This window comes from Oncorhynchus nerka, linkage group LG23 (assembly GCF_034236695.1).
Source record: "Oncorhynchus nerka isolate Pitt River linkage group LG23, Oner_Uvic_2.0, whole genome shotgun sequence".
NCBI classification, from domain to species: Eukaryota; Metazoa; Chordata; class Actinopteri; order Salmoniformes; family Salmonidae; genus Oncorhynchus; species Oncorhynchus nerka.
In genome coordinates, this window is record NC_088418.1 from 40,691,584 (window position 1) to 40,712,731 (window position 21,148).

Below are 21,148 nucleotides of genomic sequence, written 5' to 3' on the forward strand. Positions count from 1 at the left end.
ACGGACATATTCAATCAATCCTTATCCCAGTCTGCTGTTCCCACATGCTTCAAGAGGGCAACCATTGTCCCTGTTCCCAAGAAAGCTAAGGTAACGGAGCTAAACGACTACCGCCCCGTAGCACTCACTTCTGTCATCATGAAGTGCTTTGAGAGACTAGTCAAGGACCATATCACCTCCACCCTACCTGACACCCTAGACCCACTCCAATTTGCTTACCGCCCAAATAGGTCCACAGACGACGCAATCTCAACCACACTGCACACTGCCCTAACCCATCTGGACAAGAGGAATACCTATGTGAGAATTGCTATTCATCGACTACAGCTCAGCATTTAACACCGTAGTACCCTCCAAACTCGTCATCAAGCTCGAGACCATGGGTCTCGATCCCGCCCTGTGCAACTGGGTATTGGACTTCCTGACGGGCCACCCCCAGGTGGAGAGGGTAGGTAACAACCTCTCCACCCCGCTGATCCTCAACACTGGGGCCCCACAAGGGTGCATTCTGAGCCCTCTCCTGTACTCCCTGTTCACCCACGACTGCGTGGCCATGCACGCCTCCAACTCAATCATCAAGTTTGCGGACGACACTACAGTGGTAGACTTGATTACCAACAACGACAAGACGGCCTACAGGGAGGAGGAGTGTTGTGACAGGAAAATAACCTCACACTCAATGTCAACAAAACAAACGAGATGATTGTGGACTTCAGGAAACAGCAGAGGGAGCACCCACCTATCCACATCGATGGGACAGTAGTGGAGAGGGTAGTAAGTTAAGTTCCTCGACGTACACATCACGGACAAACTTAAATGGTCCACCCACACAGTTAGACTGCACCAGTCAGCTCTCACCACCGGGTGGCGGTCACAGACCGTTGTAATCCTTTTAGAACGTCCCTGTAAAAAAAAGGCGCATTTACCGACCGACTCACTCCTTCATTATCTTGAAAGGTTTCACCACATGATATTCTTCAAGCTGGTGCTCTCCTCATCTTCTCTGCGTTCACCACTATGCGAGGACTGTAGCCGGACTTCAGTCGACATGGACAAGCAACTGGAGCACATCCAGTTTTGGTGTTTACTGGGGCTTTTGCAATGTAAGGTTATATAGCCAAATCTACATTGTATTAGTAGAATACATTTATAGTAGAGTTATAGTTAAGAGTTTCACCTGGCCTGCCTGAGGAATTGACTATCAGACTTGCTGTAGACGCTTTTGTAAAAAGAAAATATGCATAATTTAAAATGTGTTTGTTCATTTTTTGTTGTTGTTGCAGTCGCACCGTTGACAGTGGGGTTCAGCTTCGACATTCGCTATCCCAGAACATTAAGTGTCTCGGACTCGGAGGCAGCAGGGTCCCATTTCGGTTATCGTGTCTGTCAGTTTGGACCGGCGCAGGGAGGCAGCAGGCAAGTTACTAATCATTAAACAGTCAAACCACTGGGTTCAGATCTCACAATTGGATGTTAATCATCATAACATGTCTGTGTGGGTGGACCATTTCACTGTGTTATAGAATCCATGTTGCGATTACAACTCTGAGTCTCTCCGAGTAAGTCTCTAAGAGCTTTGCACACCTGGAATGTACAATATTTGCACATTATTATTTAAAAATTCTACAAGCTCTGTCAGGTTGGTTATTGATCATTGCTAGACAGCCATTTTCAATTCTTGCCATAGGTTTTCAAGCCGTTTTCAAATCAAAACTGTAACTAGGCCACTTAGGAACACTCAATGTCATTTTGGGGTGGCAGGTAGCTTAATGGTTAGAGCGTTGGGCTAGTAACCGAAAGGTTGCTAGAATGAATCCCCGAGCTGACAAGGTAAAAATCTGTTCTGCTCCCGAACAAGGCAGTTAAAGCACTGTTCATAGGCTGTCATTGTAAATAAGAATTTGTTCTTAACTGACTTGCCTAGTTTTAAAAAAGCAACTCCAGTGTATATCTGACCTTGTGCTTTAGGTTATTGTCCTGTAGAAAGGTGAATTAGTCTCCCACTGTCTGTTGAAAAGCAGACTAACCCACATGTTCTTCTAGGATTTTTTTTGCCTGTGCTTAGCTCTATTCCATTTCTTATTATCCTTAAAACTCCCTAGTCCTTGCCAATGACAAGCACATCCATAACATGATGCAGCCACCACCATGCTTGAAAATATGAAGAGTGGTACTCAGTGATGTGCTGTGTTGGATTTACCCCAAACATAACGCTTTGTATTTAGGACTAAGTTAATTTCTCTGCCACATTTTTTGCAGTTTTACATTAGTGCCTTATTGCAAACAGGATGCATGTTTTGGAATATTTTTTTTATTCTGTACAGGCTTCCTTCTTTTCACTGTCATTTAGGTTATTATTGTGGAGTAATCACAATGTTGTTGATCCATCCTCAGTTTTCTCCTGTCACAGCCATTAAACTCTGTAACTGTTTTAAAGTCACCATTGGCCTCATGTTGAAATCACTGAGCGGTTTCCTTCCTCTCCGGCAACTGAGTTAAGGAGGACGCCTGTATCTTTGTAGTGACTAGGTGTATTAATACACCATCCAAAGTGTAATGAATAACTTCACCATGCTCAAAGGGATATTCAATGTCTACTTTATAAATAGATGCTCTTCTTTACGAGGCATTGGAAAACCTCCCTGCTTTTTGTTTGTTTAATCTGTGGTTGAAATTCCCTGCATAGTCATGGCACACTTTGTGTAAGAGCTATTGAAGATTGAAAGCCCCCATGGCACTTCAATGGGGCAGAAGTCAGTGTGTTATTGTGATTCTGGTTGGCCAGATTGCTAGCAAGAATGAGAAGAAACTGCCATGTGGGGAATTGTAAGTGTCTCGTTTCATCTTGTTTTCAGGTGTTTTGACTGATTTTATGTTAATGATAATATGGCTAAAATTCTAGCTAACCAACAACTGTAAAGATGTATTTGACAGGAAACAAGTGCTCATTGTGCAAATGTATTTATATTTTCAATAAACATTGGAGATGAAATATAGCTTACATGTTGTCAACAGTCTAAGCCAACCCCGTCTGTTTTTCCCCATACTTACGCACGTGTCTATTTAGTTGCTAAACAAGCAATAGACGAGAGAACCGAATATCAAACTAATTTTACATCGGTCTAGAATCAATCCGTTCGCCCCTTTTCAGCCATTCACCTTTTAAAGGTAAATGTCAATCGCGTTATCTTCCGCGGTCTAGATTGAATATAGGCCTAAAATTACAACAAACAGTATTTCATCACTGTCCTCAAATGATTTGATCCAATGTAACTTTATTGATACCAGTGATGTCCGCTGATTGGCTAAATACCCAGGGTGTGAGGTGGTTGGATTTGTCAACAAAGCAGCATGACAGATATGATGCCAAGTTTCCAAACTACCGGTAGATTCTTTGAGAAGATATATAAAGCGATCTGTGCATTTGAACAACAGCATAAAAACACATTTCACGTTTGCATGTAAAAAAAACTAAATGACAACTGCTACACATGCTGCCACTGTTTTGAACAGATTATATTATACTACATAGAACGAGCAGCCAGAGAGAACGGTCGTCACTAGTTACCACAGCTACAAAGTCATAACGCCTGCCTATTTTTAAAATGTGAAGACCTCTTCTGTGTCTACACCCATTCAGCATCGTTCACACCCTCTTAAGCTTTAGCCCCACCCATCTCGTTTCGCTCTCGGAGCGTTCAGAGCGCACACTTGACGCTCTGGCCAATGATTTGTTTACATCTGGATAACATGAAAATGGCCAAACCAGCTCTGCTGGCAACAATTTCCTAAAATGTTTTTGCAGACGTGCACTGACACAACTAGGTTCAATGTTAGCTAACATTAGGCTCTAACTAGAAAAGCAAACTGCTTTTGGATACGAATAATAACGTCAGCTAGGGAGCCAGCCAGCTAATATTAGCTAGCTAGCTAACAGTACACTTTAGCTTGAAATGAAACCACTTTGTCAAAATTAGAAACGTGTAATATGTATACATCATCCATGATGGAGGCGTCTCCCTGTCATGAAGGGACCATGCCACGGTTGCCCTTAGTTTGAAGATGTAATCCGGAGACAGGTGTTTCCTCCATCTCTTTAGCTATCATACTCTAATTCCACTGATTTCAAAACTTCTCCAGAAAGTGGAGAGCAACACTTATGCAACACTTATGCAGCTCCACTACACAGTACATTAAAAAAAATCAGTGTTCGACAGAATTACCAACGCAGATTGACCACAGAAGCCTTCTATATAGCAGACCAATCCGAACTCCTCCCTCAGCATGTCCAGCCCACTCATTATCTCAGCCAATCATGGCTAGTGGGAAGGTTGCTGACTCATTCTACACGCGTGTAGTGGTTAGAGCATTGGACTAGTAACCGAAAGGTTGCAAGTTCAAATCCCCGAGCTGACAAGGTACGAAATCTGTCGTTCTGCCCCTGAACAGGCAGTTAACCCACTGTTCCTAGGCCGTCATTGAAAATAAGAATTTGTTCTTAACTGACTAACTGAAATGTAAAAAAAAAAAAATTTGATTAAAAAAAAAATGTTTTAAGTTCAATTGGCTCTACTGTGAATTCGTGACTTGCGACATACGCCTAGTTTCCTGAATCGGGTCACAAATGTGATTGATTTTCAACCTAACCCTAAGTTTAACCCTAATATTAACAACACTGCTAATCTTATGCCTAACCCTAACCTTAAATTAAGACCAAAACGTACATTTTTGTTTTCAGGAATTTGTACGATATACCCAATTTTGACTTTGTGGCTGTGGTAACTAGTGGAAACCAGGGAGATCAAAACAAACATGTTGATGCAATAAGTGAAAACACATTATCTAACTGGGGATAGACAGCTATCATAGTGTCACAAGACTTTCATTTTGAAATAACTTCATATTTTTCAGTTAGACAGATATTGGTTTCAAAAGACTTGAAATTGGAAGCTAACTAACTAGCAAGCTACCAGTGAGCCATAGCTAGCTAGCTGCTTATCAAAGGTAGATAACTGGTTAATTTGGCCAGAAAATCGGCCAAACAATTTCTCAATGTTTCTCAAAATTACTGTAGCTGGTTAATTCATTTCATAATGCTTTGTGATACACCTGGTTTCATGCTGTTTTAGTCCACAAAACATGTCACCCTGTCACCAACAGTAGAACCTGACTAACAGAATGGGGGGGAAACAAAATTGGCCATGCTTTTTTGTCCTACCAGATACACGATGAGAAGGTTCTAGCTAGTATATTGCTCAGCAGACCCAGAAGTTCTGACTTAACAGACGCACATTTACTTTGTGCTGTTATAATTTATGCTCTAAAATCCTACAATCCAGGCAATGTTAGCACAATCTATGAGACCACGGAGGCGGAGTATATTTTGAAAACAGGAAATGTTACACATAACACACTTTCATGAGCATTTAAAACATAACCAATTAACCTCTCCTCTCTCTCCATCCCTTCTGTGTTTCTCCTCTATTCTCTCCATCCTCTCGTCTCTCTGTAGTGTGTTGGTCACCGCTCCTTTTCAAGACAATGGGACAGGAGTGGTTTACAGATGTTCTTATGACAGTGGCACTTGTAAAGCTCTACCTGTACAAGGTAAGATGCATGCGCACTATAACCAGTTTGTGTGGCCCCCAAGAATCAGAGTTCCCTCTCTCCCTCTCTCTATAAAGCTCTGCTGTTGTGTTTTGTTCAGTTTCCTCTTTTCACACAATTGCTTCACTGGTTAGTCTCACATCTTGTGGGAGTGTGTGTGTGTTGTCATTTTGTGTTGTGTGTTGTCATTTTGTCTCATGCATGATTTGTGAGAACGTTTTACTTACCTCATGTGCTTATGTCAAGCTGAGGTTCAGATTTTCATAGGCTTGTATTGACAAATTGGTGCAAAATTATTTTTGATACTTTTTCTTATGTTCGTATGTTAAATCTGTCTATATTCACTTATTTTGTTTCATTTTAGTGGAGCCAGGAGTTTCATTAGGATTGTCACTAGCTTGTAATGCTGACAGAGCTATGGTGAGTTGCTCATCCTTGACTCACTGAGCCGGAGTACTATTTCATTTCTGACCTTTTGAATTTGGGCTTTAAAAAATGGGCCCTTTCAATTTCCCTTCCCCTCTGCAATTATAATCAGGAACTAGCTGCTCTTCACAAACATCCTGTGCTATGTGCTTACCCTCTTGTGCCATTTCCAGTAAATGCATTGTGACCCACAGTATGATCTGACTCAGATACATTGTGAGCTATGACCTATGACCTGACACATGAACTGAGTAATGCTAATTCACTCACTTGATTCGGCATGTGGTTGCTTCCACTGATCTCTATGTATTCTTTGTTTGGGTTCAGCCATTCCTGAGATGACATTGTTGTAAAGTCTCCTCTCTCTCTCTCCATTTCGCTGAGCTAGGTGTGTGGACCACGTCAGATCCATGGCTGTGATACTCTAAACTACCTCCAAGGACTTTGTGTTGAGCTGGGGCCACAGCTTACGGTCTCACAAACACTGAAGCCTGCCTTTCAAGGTTATACTATTTGTTTTAGAGGATGACGTGGTCTGTCTTCAATTGAGTAAATAATCAATGTCTACTTCAGGTTTTGTGATAACTGTAACTGACATCAAAAACTAACATGTTTGCATTACACAGGACAAGATGTTTCTTTCTGTGAAAGTGCTTTATGTATCCAATCTATCAACCAACCAATCAATCAATCAGTTCTGTGCTGCAGAGTGCCGTGAGTTTGGCTTGGATGCAGTGATTCTGTTTGACGGATCTCGGAGTATCATAACCAGAGACTTTGTCACCATGATCGACTTCATCAAAAACATTATTCGGATGTTCACTGCCCCCCGTGCACAGGTGGGTGTATGGGCCTTCTCTGTGCCCATCTCTGTCCACTCTGTCACGCAGAACTACTGATTATACCACCCTCTTTCTTATTGGTATCTATTGACTCTGTTCCAATATCCACACTAGATTGGCCATTTATAGTAGAATGCATGGCCAATACACTAGCTTTGTTCTAAATTGTATGCTAGTATGGACTCTTTGGACATTGGTCTCAATGGAACCATAATTGTGTGTCCACTCCTCCCAGGTGGCAGTTGCTCAGTATTCGACAGACACCAGTGCTGTCTTCCACTTTGAGGACTTTGTGTCTGACCCTAACCCTGACAACCTGATGCGATTCGTGGACCATTTCCAGGAGGCGACATACACCCCATCAGCCATCCGCTATGTTCTGTGAGTGACATACACCCCATCAGCCATCCGCTATGTTCTGTGAGTGACATAAACCCCATCAGCCATCCGATATGTTCTGTGAGTGTCATACACCCCATCAGCCATCCACTATGTTCTGTGAGTGACATACACCCCATCAGCCATCCGCTATGTTCTGTGAGTGACATACAATCAATCAGCCATCCGCTATGTTCTGTGAGTGACATACACCCCATCAGCCATCCACTATGTTCTGTGAGTGACATACACCCCATCAGCCATCTGCTATGTTCTGTGAGTGACATACACCCCATCAGCCATCTGCTATGTTCTGTGAGTGACATACACCCCATCAGCCATCTGCTATGTTCTGTGAGTGACATACACCCCATCAGCCATCTGCTATGTTCTGTGAGTGACATACACCCCATCAGCCATCTGCTATGTTCTGTGAGTGACATAGACCCCATCAGCCATCTGCTATGTTCTGTGAGTGTCATACACCCCATCATATGAACGATTAATAAAACTGTAGTATCCCATTTGTATTTATCCTTAAATTCAACTAGGCAAGTCAATTAAGAACGCATTCTTATTTACAGTAACGTCCTACCAAAAGGGGGAGCAGTCGTTGGGAAAGTCAATCAATAATCAATCCGGTTTATTGCAAGTTGCAACAGGGAGACACTACCAGCACAAAAGCAGAGTAATGTCTAACTGGCCTCTTTGAGACAGGCCTTTTATATTTGTGCTGCTCACGATTGCCAGGAGGGTCACTAATTGAATCAGTCTACTCTAAAGTACTCTAAAAGTCCCTGTCTCACTCCCCTCCCTCTTCTACACTGTCTCTACTCTGTCCTGTACTGTCCCCGTCCTCAGAGAAGAGATGATGACAGAAGAACGGGGGATGAGGAAACATTCCAGGAAGCTGTTGGTTGTGATAACAGACGGCAAATCTAACGACCCTAAAGAGACCTTTAACTCTGTCATACCATTGGCCGAGATGAAGGACGTCATCAGATTTGCCATTGGGGTGATTTCATTAATCTTTTACTTGTGAGCTGCATACAAAATGTCACCCTATTCCCTATATAGTGCACTACTTTTGACTAGAGCCCATAGGGTCAAAAGTAATGCACTGTGTAGCGAATACGGTGTTCCTCTGATCTCTCTTTATTCTAGGATTTGTCTCTGGCACTTCTGTTAAGATGATATGGCTGTTAAGTGTTAGATTGCTCTTCATTTTAAGAGCCATCTCTCTTTTTTGCTCTCTCTCCCCTCCCCCCCTCTCAGGTTGGGAAGCAATTCTCTAGACAAGAGCTTGAGCAGATTGCATCTTTCCCAAACTTTGTATTTGAGACCAACAGTTTTGATGCTCTGAAATCCATTCAGAATGAGCTTAGGGAGAAGATCTTTGCAATTGAAGGTACAAAAGGATTTGGATAAAAAAATAAACACACAACCTATCCATTGAAATGATAACTACAGTAGTTACTATATCTTAATTTAAACATTGGATAAGGAACGTGTACCTTTTACATGTACACCTAATTTGGAAGTTTGTAATATGTGAATTCTAACAGTGGAAATAGAACCGCGGATAATCACAATTTGAAAATGCTTTGTGTCTAGGAAACTGGTATGTTGGTTTGTTGATTATTCTCTTTGTTTGCATGTTCAGGAACTAACTCCACCAACTCCAGTTCATTTGAACAGGAACTGTCCCAGGGAGGCTTTAGTACCACTCTCTCTGGGGTTAGTGACTGATCTCTGTCTAGAAAGTGTCTACTGAAGGCCAATATTATTGTTATTGATTATTCCAGAATATCCTTTCAATGTTAACGTCATGTTTAACCAATGTAATGCTTCCCCTTTCGGCAGGGTCTGGAGAGTTCTTCCTTAAAAGAGCATTTGTACTTACTTCCATGAAATATTTATATCACATTACAGTTTAAAAGTAATATATGGTCAAGTAAAGTAACACATGAAGTACTTTTCTCTCTCCTGTGAAGGGTGTGTCTCTGTTTGGGGCAGTAGGGTCATACTCATGGTCTGGGGGCATTGTGGAGGCAGCCAGAGGGGTGAATGCCACGTTCATCAATGCCTCTGCACTGGAGACAGACATGCAGAACTCCTATCTGGGTGAGAATGAAGGACTAAGGGAAATACACTACTCAAGCTTTTACAAAGACATCACCAATTACAGTATACCAATATCACCAATTTTATAAAGTCTACATAATACCGCCACTTAGACAACAGATAATCGTGAGAGGAGTGTATGCCTTTATTGTCAAAAAGACATGCAGAACTATGCCCACAGAACTATGTACTGTATGTATACAATCTCCCACCACTACTGAGCAAAAGTGCAGTGTAAGGAGAAGGAGAAGCATGTGGTGAGGAGACATGAGGTAGCATTCACTACAAATATGTCATGTCAGCAACTTATTATACAGATATACTGGATATTTTTAGAAACTGACACCAGATAGAGAACCTACTAATGTATCATCACTCAAAAATGATTGCTCATAACTCATCTCAAGTTTGTGTTGGTGTGGGACAGAGACATTTGTTTTTATGAAACTGTAATGTGTACCACTATTTCCATAGGCACTTTTTTCATGTTCTGTTCAGTGTTGGTTCTGGATGGTTTGTTAATAGCTCTGTCAGTGGAGATTATAGAATGATAGCCTGTTTATGTGGTGCCTATTGTAACTGTTCACAGATGCGTGGGCACAGTGCTCTACTGTACTCTGATGCACTCTTTACTCACCTCTGTGTTGCCCAAAGTGACAGCAATCAGATCAGAAAGTTTGCAGATGATATTACCATCATAGGGCTTATCACTAGCAGTGACGAGACAGCATATAGACAAGAAGTGTCTAACAGCGTGGTGCAGTGAAACAACCTTGAGCTAAATGCAAAGAAAATGATTATGGATTTCAAGAAGCTGGGGGACTGTTTTAACCATCTCGTCCAATATGACGTGGGGCTGGGGGACTGTTTTAACCATCTCGTCCAATATGACGTGGAGCTGGGGGACTGTTTTAACCATCTCGTCCAATATGACGTGGGGCTGGGGGACTGGTTTAACCATCTCGTCCAATATGACGCTGGGCTGGGGGACTGTTTTAACCATCTCGTCCAAGATGACGTGGGGCTGGGGGACTGTTTTAACCATCTCGTCCAATATGACGGGGAGCTGGGGGACTGTTTTAACCATCTCGTCCAATATGACGTGGGGCTGGGGGACTGTTTTAACCATCTCGTCCAATATGACGTGGAGCTGGGGGACTGTTTTAACCATCTCGTCCAATATGACGTGGAGCTGGGGGACTGTTTTAACCATCTCGTCCAATATGACGTGAGGCTGGGGGACTGTTTTAACCATCTCGTCCAAGCTTTGTGGGCACTATGGTGTTGAACGCTGAGCTGTAGTCAATGAACAGCATTCTCACATACGTGTTCCTTTTGTCCGGGTGGGAAAGGGCAGTGTGGAGTGTGATTGAGATTGCGTCATCTGTTGGGGCGGTATGCGAATTGGAGTGGGTCTAGGGTGTCTGGGAGGATGCTGTTGATGTGAGCCATGACAAGCCTTTCAAAGCACTTCATGGCTACCGACCTGAGTGCTACGGGTTGGTAGTCATTTGGGCAGGTTACCTTCGCTTCCTTCGCACAGGGACTATGGTGGTCTGTTTGAAACATGTAGGTATTAGACTCAGTCAGGGAGAGGTTGAAAATGTCAGTGAAGGCACTTGCCAGTTGGTCCGCGGAATGCTTTGAGTACACATCCTGGGAATCCATCTGGCCCCGCGGCTTTGTGAATGTTGACCTGTTTAAAGGTCTTGTTCACATTGGCTATTGAAAGCGTTATCACACAGTCAACCGAACAGCTGGTGCTGTCGTGCATGCTTCAGTGTTACTTGCCTCAAAGCGAGCATAAAATTTAGCTTGTCTGGTAGCATTAAGTTCACGTCACTGGGCAGCTCGTGTCTGGGTTTCCCTTTGTAGTCCGTAATAGTTTGAGCCCTGCCACAACCAACGAACGTCAGAGCCGGTGTAGTAAGATTCAATCTTAATCCTGTATTGACGCTTTGCTTGTTTGATGGTTCATCTGAGGGCATAGCGGGATTTCTTATCGGCGTCCGGATTAGTGTCCCGCTCCTTGAAAGCGGCAGCTCTAGCCTTTAGCTCGATGTGGATGTTGCCTGTAATCCATGGCTTCTGGTTGGGATATGTATGTACGGTCACTGTGGGGACGATGTTGTCAATGCACTTATTGATGAAGCCAATGACCGAGGATGTTATACTCCTCAATGCCATTGGATGAATCCCGGAACATATTCCAGTCTGTGCTAGCAAAACAGTCCTGTAGTGTAGCATCCGTGCCATCTGACCACTTCCGTATTGACCGAGTCACTGGTGCATCCTGCTTTAGTTTTTGCTTGGAATCAGGAGGATATAATTATGGTTAGATTTGCCAAATGGAGGGTGGGGGAGAGCTTTGTATGCATCTGTGTGTGTGGAGAAAAGGTGGTCTAGAGTTTTTTTCCCCTCTGGTTGCATGTGTAATGCTGGTAGAAATTTGTTAAAACTGATTTAAGTTTGCCTGCATTAAAGTCCCTGGCCACTAGGAGCACTGCTTCTGGGTGAGTATTTATGTTTTCTTATGGCCTTATAGAGTTGGTTTAGTGCGGTCTTAGGGCCAGCATTGGTCTGTGGTGGTAAATAGACGGCAACGAATAATATAGATGAGAACTCTATCTTGGCAGATAGTGTGGTCTACAGCTTATCATAAGGTACTCTACCTCAGGCGAGCAATACCTCAAGACTTATTTAATATTAGACATTGTGCACCAGCTGTTATTGACAAAAGACACACACTCCCACCGCTCATCTTACCAGACGTCGCTTCTCTGTTCTGCCGGTGCATTGAAAATCCCTCCAGCTCTATATTGTCCGTGTCGTTCAGCCACGACTCTGTGAAACAGAGGATATTACAGTTCTTAATGTTCCGTTGTTAGGATAATCGTAATCGTAGGGCACCTCAAAAAAATGTCCAATGATTGCATGTTAGCAAGTAGAATTGATTGAAATGGGTGTTTACTCACTCGCCTACGGATTCTCAAAAGGCAGCCTGATCTTCGTCGTCTTTTCCTCCGTCTTTTCTTCACGCAAATGACAGGGATCTGGGCCTGTTCTCGGGAGAGCAGAATATCTTCCTCGTCAGACTCGTTAAAGGAAATAGCTTCTTCCAGTCCGTGGTGAGTGATCCCAGTTTTGATGTCCAGAAGTTATTTTGGGTCATAAGAGACGGTAGCAGCAACATTATGTACACAATAAGTAAAAAAAAAAAAAAGTTACAAACAAAGCAACAAAACAAAGGAAATAGCACAATTGATTACAGGCATGTAAAATGTCAGCCATCCTCTTCGGCGCCATTTTATCAGTTACCAACTGGGCAGAGGTACAAGGGCATCAAAACCTCCACAACCAGTTTCAAGAACAGCTTATATCCCAGTGCGATAAACCATGCAACCTGAGCTGTTTATCATACTTTCAGCACATATAACTGAACTGTTTTTGTTTTATGATTGATGTTCTTTTTCTGATCATTTACTGTCTGTGTGTATGTACTGTCTTACGTGAGGGAGCTCCAACAAAGAATGAAAATGTACGGTGCATTCAGAAAGTATTAACTTGACTTTTTCCACATTTTGTTAAATTTCAGCCTTATTCTAAAATGGATTAAATAATTTCCCCCCCATTCATCTACACACAATACCCCATAATGATGTTTTTTCTAATGTATTAAAAATATTAAACTTACATTTACATAAGTATTCAGACCTTTTTCACAGTACTTTGTTGAAGCACCTTTGGTAGCGATTACAGCATAGTCTTCTTGGGAATGACGCTGCAAGGTTGGCACACCTGTATTTGGGGAGTTTCTCCCATTCCATTCTGTAGATTTGTCAGGTTGGATGGGAAGCGTTGCTTCACAGCTATTATCAGATCTCTCCAGAGATGTTCTATCGGGTTCATGTCTGGGCTCTGGCTGGGCCACTCAAGGACATTCAGAGACTTGTCCCGAAGCCACTAATGCGTTGTCTTGGCTGTGTGCTTAGGGTCGTTGTCCTGTTAGACTGGGGTAAAGGTTCACTTTCCATCAAGGATCTCTCTGTACTTTGCTCCATTCATTTTTGCATCGATCCTGACTAGTTACCAAGTCCCTGCCGCTGAAGAACATCCCCACAGCATGATGCTGCCACCACCATGCTTCACCGTAGGGATGGTGCCAGGTTTCCTCCAGGCGTGACACTTGCCATTCAGGCCAAAGAGTTTTTTGTCATATTCCAAGCGGGCTGTCATGTGGCTTTTTCTAAGGAGTGTCTTCCGTCTGGCCACTCTACCATAAAGGCCTGATTGGTGGAGTGCTGCAGAGATGGTTGTCTTTCTGGAAAGTTGTCCCATCTCCACCGAGGAACTCTAGAGCTCTGCCAGAGTGACCATTGGGTTCTTGGTCACCTCAATGACCAAGGCCCTTCTCCCCCAATTACTGGATAGGTGGCCAGCTCTAGGAAGCTCTAGGTCTTGGTGGTTCTAAACTTGTTTAATTTAAGAATGATGGAGGTCACTGTATTCTTGGGAACCTTCAATGCTGCAGACATTCATTGGTACACTTCCCCAGATCTGTGCCTTGACACAATATTGTCTCGGAGCTCTACGGACAATTCCTTCAACCTCCTGGCTTGATTTTTGCTCTGACATGCACTGTCAGCTGTCAGACCTTCCTGCCTTTCCAAATCATGTCCAATCAATTAAATTTATCACAGGTGGACTCCAATCAAGTTGTAGAAACATCTCAAGGATGATCAATGGAAACAGGATACACCTGAGCTCATTTTCGAGTCTCACAGCAAAGTACTTTTTTTTCTGTTTTAAATTTGTTATACATTTGCAAACATTTCTAAAAACCTGTTTTCACTTCATCATTATGGGGTATTGTGTGTATTGATTGAGGAAAAAGTTATTAAATCCATTATAGAATAAGGGTGTAATGTAATAAAGTGTGGGAAAAGTCAGGGGTTTTGAACACTTTCCGATGGCATTACTTTAAATACCTGCAAATGGCAAATAAACTTCTTAAACTTGAACTCAAATGCTGCATGTGTCTGTACAGGCTATTCAGTGGCAGTGGCAGAGACAGTGAATGGCAGTATATATTTTGCTGGAGCTCCCAGGTTCAACCACACTGGGCTGGTCCTGGTCTTCCAGAGGGATCCTCTCCAACAGGAGTGGACTGTCACCCACAGGATACTTGGGTCTCAGGTGAGAAAGAGACCAGAGAGGCACCCTATGCCCTATTGACCAGAGCCTATGGGGAAATCAGAAGACACTGAGAAGGCAACCAGAATGCAAAGTTGTCATTACCATGTTGCTCTTTACCTAATAATGTTTCCTTCCACTGTTTCTCTTTTCTCTCTCTCTCCCTAGCTTGGTTCCTACTTCGGGGCAGAGCTGTGTGTGTTAGAGAGCCATGCTGGGCCAGGGGAGGGCCGTGCTGAGCTGCTGGTTGTTGGGGCTCCTTGGTATCACGCCCAGGGTGTTGGGGGAGAGGTCCACGTCTGTACCCTGGAGACTGGGGTAAGAGTGGCTACATAACACCCCATACATACACGAAGGGCGGAATTATATCTATGTTTTGGTCAATATCATACTAAACCAACCAATTCAGTAGTAGATTAATTGAAATAATTCATAAACTGAAAATGTGCATTATCAATTCATAACTGGTTATGATTCAAGTTGACTACTTTCGTCTGAATGACTCCAACCAACACTGCTGTGTTTATATACAGCTGACAAAAGAGTCAAATACTACAGACACAAATTTCAAACTGACGCAGACCACATTCCACAATTGCCGTTACTGTTTCCTGTGTGTGTACATGTGTGTGCACGGCACATGTGTAATTGTTGCTTCATGCACGCATGAAATACTTGAAGATACAGTGCAATCGGAAAGTATTCAGAAAGTACCCTTTCACTTTTTTCCATTTTTTTTAACGTTACAGCCTAAAAAAACAGAACCTTTGCTGTGTGACTCGAAATTGAGCTCAGGTGCATCCTGTTTCCATTGATCATCCTTGATGTTTCTACAACTTGGAGTCCACCTATGGTAAATTTAATTGATTGGACATGATTTGGAAAGGTACACACCTGTCTATATAAAAAGGTCCCACAGTTGACAGTGCATGTCAGAGCAAAATCCAAGCCAGGAGGTTGAAGGAATTTCCCGTAGAGCTCTGAGAAAGGATTGTGTCGAGGCACAGACCAGGGGATGGGTACCAAAACGTTTCTGCAGCATTGAAGGTCCCCAAGAACACAGTGGCCTCCATCATTCTTAAATGGAAAAAAGTTTAGAACCACCAAGACTCTTCCTAGAGCTGGCTGCCTGGCCAAACTGAGCAAATCGGGGGAGTAGGGCCTTGGTCAGGGAGGTGACCAAGAACCTGATGGTCATTGACAGAGTTCCTTTGTGGAGATGGGAGAACCTTCTGAAGGACAATCATCTCTGCAGCACTTCACAAAGTGCTGACTAGTCACGATCGAGAGAAAGATGAACGGAGCAAAGTACAGAGAGATCCTTGATGAAAACCTGTTTCAGAGCGCTCACGACCTCAGAAGGTTCACCTTCCAACAGGACAACGACCCTAAGCACACAGCTAAGACAAATCAGGACTGGCTTCCAGAGAAGTCTTTGAATTTCCTTGAGTGGCCCAGCTAGACTTGAACCCGATCAAACATCTCTGGACAGACCTGAAAATATCTGTGCAGCGGTGCTCCCCATCAAATCCAAGCTTGTAGCGTTATACCCAAGAAGACTCGAAGCTGTCATCGCTGCCAAAAGGTGCTTCAACGAAGTACTCGGTAAAGGGTCTTTAAATACTTATGTAAATGTGATATTTCCGCTTAAAAATAAAAAAAATCTGCCTAGATTTCTAAAAAACTATTTTAGTTTTGTCATTAGGGGTATTGTGTGTAGATTGATGAGGGAATTTAGAAAAAAAATATATATTTTAGAATAAGGCTGTAACGTAACAAAATGTGGGAAAAGTCAATACTTTCTGAATGCACTGTATATCAGTTCCTTGTCATTTGTATTATCATGAGTCATTTCACTCATTTTTTTTGGTCATAGTTAGTTTGACTTCGAGAAACTGTATCAAATTGTGTTATACCCGCTCAGCCACCCTACTGCTGCCAATTCAATCAATTTGGGCCATTTTTGTGTTAGCCGTATCACTGGATTACAGTTATTGATCACCCATCCTACCTCCTTCGTTTGCTGGAGTGCGGATGCCTACCTGAATTCGATTTGATTCCATTCTAGGCACCCAACTGCTCCCTCACCCTGCGTGGAGTCCAGGGGAACATCCATGGTCAGTTTGGGACGTCTCTGTCCCCCTGTCCAGACCTGAATGGGGACGGGTTGCCGGAGCTGGCTGTAGGAGCCCCACTGGAGGACAGAGGACATGGGAGTGTTTACATCTTCCTGGGATGCCCTTGGGGCGTCCAGGCCAAATACAGTCAGGTCAGTACTAAATAGACAGCCCTCTTATTTCTGTCTAAATATTCTGAAATAAGCTGAAAGCTTGTATGTATTTTGTAAATTGTTTTTTGTCTCAAACTGACTTTTATTCTGTTATATTATTCTGTTCTAAGCACTGCATCCCCCATAACACATAGAGACAATTGCAACCATCGATGGCCACTAGGTTATCACCAGCTGATCTCTCGTTATACCAGCAATACACTCTAAAATCACCCGCACAGCTGATCTCAATTGCAACCACTATAGGTCACTAATTGATTGAGGCGGCAGGTATCCTAGTGGTTAGAGCGTTGGACTAGTAACCGAAAGGTTGCAAGATCGAATCCCCAAGCTAACAAGGTAAATATCTGTCATTCTGCCCCTGAACAAGGCAGTTAACCCACTGTTCCTAGGCCATCATTGAAAATAAGAATTTGTTCTTAACTGACTTGCATAGTTACATTTAAAAAAGATCACTATCTGATCAAACTTTGAGTCTACATATGGTAATAAAATACAAGGAAACCATGTTGTATTTGATACCATTCTACTCCAGCCATTACCACGAGCCTATCCTCCCCAATTAAGGTGCCACCAACCGCCTGTGCTGTATACAGTGGGGCAAAAAAGTATTTAGTCAACCAGCAATTGTGCAAGATCTCCCACTTAAAAAGATGAGAGGCCTGTAACTTTCATCATAGGTACACTTCAACTATGACAGACAAAATGAGAAAAAAAATCCAGAAAATCACATTGTAGGATTTTTTTATGAATTTATTTGCAAATGATGGTGGAAAATAAGTATTTAAGAGCAGTTGGAGGCCACGGAAGGAGAGTTGTATGGCATTGAAGCTCGTCTGGAGGTTAGTTAACACAGTGTCCAAAGAGGGGCCAGAAGTATACAGAATGGTGTCGTCTGCGTAGAGGTGTACCAGAGAATCACCAGCAGCAAGAGCAACATCATTGATGTATACAGAGAAGAGTCAGCCCAAGGATTGAACCCTATGGCACCCCCATAAAGACTGCCAGAGGTCCGGACAACAGGCCCTCTGATTTGACACACTGAACTCTATCAGAGAAGGAGTTGGTAAACCAGGCGAGGCAATAATTTGAGAAACCAAGGCTGTCGAGTCTGCCAATAAGAATGTGGTGATTGACAGAGTCGAAAGCCTTGGCCAGGTCGATGAATACGGCTGCACAGTAATGTCTCTTATCGATGGCGGTTATGTCGTTTAGGACCTTGAGCGTGGCTGAGGTGCATCCATGACCAGCTCTGAAACCAGATTGCATAGCGGAGAAGGTACGGTGGGATTCGAAATGGTCGGTAATCTGTTTGTTAACTTGGCTTTCGAAGACCTTAGAAAGGCAGGGTAGGATAGATATAGGTCTGTAGCAGTTTGGGTCTAGAGTGTCACCCCCTTTGAAAAGGGGAATGACCGCGGCATCTTTCCAATCTTTGGGAATCTCAGACGATATGAAAGAGAGGTTGAACAGGCTAGTAATCGGGGCTGCATCAATTTCGGCAGATCATTTTAGAAAGAGAGGGTCCAGATTGTCTAGCCCGGCTGATTTGTAGGGATCCAGATTTTGCAGCTCTTTTAGAACATCAGCTATCTGGATTTGGGTAAAGGAGAAATGGTGGGGGCTTTGGCGGGTTGCTGTGGAGGGTGCCGGGCAGTTGACCGGGGTAGGGGTAGCCACGTGGAAACCATGGCCAGCCGTAGAGAAATGCTTTTTGAAATTGAATTTTATAAATCAGTCTATACCAGTGTTTAAGCCTATGCAAGGTCAATGACGACCAGCCAACAGCGCTGTAGAGATCACAATGATGTGTTAGACGTTTCTGATTTGTAATGAACCTGAGGGCTGCATGATACACTGAATCAAGTGCTCTCAGGGTAGTGGCTGAGGCCTGCATATATATAATATCACTAAAATCTAAAACCGACAATAATGTACATCATACCAGCTCCTTCCTGGCCTCAAAAGAAAAACAAGCCTTATGCCGGTAATAAAATCCTATTTTCATCTTGAGCTTCCTTATCAAGTTCTCTACATGCACAGTGAAGTTCAGCTTATCATCAACCCACACACTTTAACTTGCTCTATAGTATGTCCAGCCAATGTAGCAATGACATGATTTGTAACATGCCTGGCATTTGAAAATAACATGCATTTTGTTTTACCCGAATTTAGAATCAGCTTTGAATCATACAGATTCTGTTGTATGATGTTAAATGCTCTTTGGGAATTGTCTAAAGATAAACTACTACCACTTGAATAAAGAACAGTATCATCTGCATAAAAATGAATATTCTGTCACGCCCTGACCTTAGTTCCTTTTTTTATGTCTCTATTTTTGTTTGGTCGGGGCGTGAGAATTCTGTTGTTTTTCTATGTGTTTGGCCTGGTATGGTTCCCACTCAGAGGGAGCTGTCTATCGTTGTCTCTGATTGAGAACCATACTTAGGTAGCATTTTCCCACCTGGTGTTTGTGGGTAGTTTCCTGTTTTGTGTTTTCACCTTTCAAGATGTTTCGTTTTTTATTTCTTACATTCACTTTGTTATTTTATATTTTCGTATTCTGTGATAATAATGAATCATGGACACTTACCAAGCTGCGTTTTGGTCCGATCCTTCCTACTCCTCATCCGATGAAGACGAAGATTGTTACACATCCGCTGTTTCAATAAGACCCCCAATGTTGTTGATATGCAAAATTAACAACAGTGGGCCCAAAATAGAACCTTGCGGAACACCTGAGCACACCTCTATGGACTATTTACAACCATCCGCCATTACACAGTGTACGATTTGATAGGTAATATATAAACTAATCTAGAGCGTGACCAGTAATTCCACAACATTTGAACCTTTGCACTAATACAGCATGGTCCACGGTGTCAAAAGCCTTCGACAAATCAATAAAAACAGACGCACAATGTAACTTCTTATTAAGAGCACATGTAAAACCTTCAATGTTGCTGAAACAGTACTGTGGCCAGACCTAAAACCTGATTGCATTCCATTTAAGATGTTGTTTTCTTGGAAGTAGGTCTTTAGCTGCCTACTAAGGGCTCCAGTCTCTTTGAAAGTACAGGCAATAGCACAGTGATCACTTATGTCATTTGCAAAAATATCAGAAGCATTACAACGATGAGGAGTATTGGTTAAGATCAAATCAATCAGAGGATTTCAGAGGATATTTTATATTCAACCTAGTTACACTGTTGACCATCTGAGTGAGATTGTAGGTATTGCACAGATTTTTAAGTTGATCAGAGCTAGATGTTAGCCAGTCCTGATTCAGATCACCCATCAGGACAAACTCAGAATTGACATTCTGTGATAACAATTTGAAAATACAATCCAGAGAGCCAACAGTAGCAGATGGAGGTCTATAACAACAAGATACAACAATATTTAAAGATGAGCCAAGGTTTAGGTTCAAAGAACGACCACCGAGAACTTGTCTTTTACATATACAGCAACACCCTTAGATGTACGATCTATACGAAAAACATTGTAACCATTTATGACTATTTTTGTCTGTAATAGATTTTTTAAGCCAGGTTTTAGAAAGCATAAATACATCAGGGTCGGCAGTTTTTATCCATATATTCACAAAACCAAGCTTCGGCAGAAGACTTCTTACATTCATATGCAAAAACTTCAGGCCACTCTGACTACTTAATTCGGCAGGGGTAAGAATGTCAGGACCTGGATTAGACTGGACATTTCCAGACAAAAGAAGCAGCAAGATAATGGCGAGTCTTGATCAAGGGTTACAACATTTGGAGTTACAGACGGCACTTTGACGAGAATCCATAGTCACCAGAGTCTTTAACGCCACATACAGTGCCTTGCGAAAGTATTCGGCCCCATTGAACTTTGCGACCTTTTGCCACATTTCAGGCTTCAAACATAAAGATATAAAACTGTATTTTGCAAAATTATTCAGCCCCTTTACTTTCAGTGCAGCAAACTCTCTCCAGAAGTTCAGTGAGAATCTCTGAATGATCCAATGTTGACCTAAATGACTAATGATGATAAATACAATCCACCTGTGTGTAATCAAGTCTCCGTATAAATGCACCTGCACTGTGATAGTCTCAGAGGTCCGTTAAAAGCGCAGAGAGCATCATGAAGAACAAGGAACACACCAGGCAGGTCCGAGATACTGTTGTGAAGATATTGAAATGGAAGGAGTATCAGACCACTGCAAATCTACCAAGACCTGGCCGTCCCTCTAAACTTTCAGCTCATACAAGGAGAAGACTGATCAGAGATGCAGCCAAGAGGCCCATGA

General features: G+C 42.6%; 1 protein-coding gene across 4 annotated transcripts in view; it reads left to right on the plus strand.

Moving 5' to 3' along the window:
* The first annotated feature begins 983 nt into the window (after positions 1 to 983).
* The window catches only part of LOC115106834 (integrin alpha-X-like), a 59,976-nt gene continuing 39,811 nt past the window's right edge, over positions 984 to 21,148 (plus strand). Inside the window, exons 1-14 of one of the 4 annotated variants that reach the window (XM_029629964.2) lie at positions 984 to 1,103; positions 1,284 to 1,416; positions 5,513 to 5,607; positions 5,972 to 6,027; positions 6,422 to 6,536; positions 6,742 to 6,872; positions 7,111 to 7,256; positions 8,115 to 8,268; positions 8,529 to 8,661; positions 8,917 to 8,990; positions 9,248 to 9,377; positions 14,425 to 14,573; positions 14,739 to 14,888; positions 16,639 to 16,839. In XM_029629964.2, the coding sequence (XP_029485824.1) occupies positions 1,049 to 1,103; positions 1,284 to 1,416; positions 5,513 to 5,607; positions 5,972 to 6,027; positions 6,422 to 6,536; positions 6,742 to 6,872; positions 7,111 to 7,256; positions 8,115 to 8,268; positions 8,529 to 8,661; positions 8,917 to 8,990; positions 9,248 to 9,377; positions 14,425 to 14,573; positions 14,739 to 14,888; positions 16,639 to 16,839 (1,722 nt within the window). In that variant the 5' untranslated portion in view covers positions 984 to 1,048. Of the gene's footprint in view, positions 1,104 to 1,283; positions 1,417 to 1,537; positions 2,827 to 5,512; positions 5,608 to 5,971; positions 6,028 to 6,421; positions 6,537 to 6,741; positions 6,873 to 7,110; positions 7,257 to 8,114; positions 8,269 to 8,528; positions 8,662 to 8,916; positions 8,991 to 9,247; positions 9,378 to 14,424; positions 14,574 to 14,738; positions 14,889 to 16,638; positions 16,840 to 21,148 lie in introns of those variants that run through there. The other 3 variants (XM_065008118.1, XM_029629968.2, XM_065008117.1) reach the window with 3 other exon arrangements.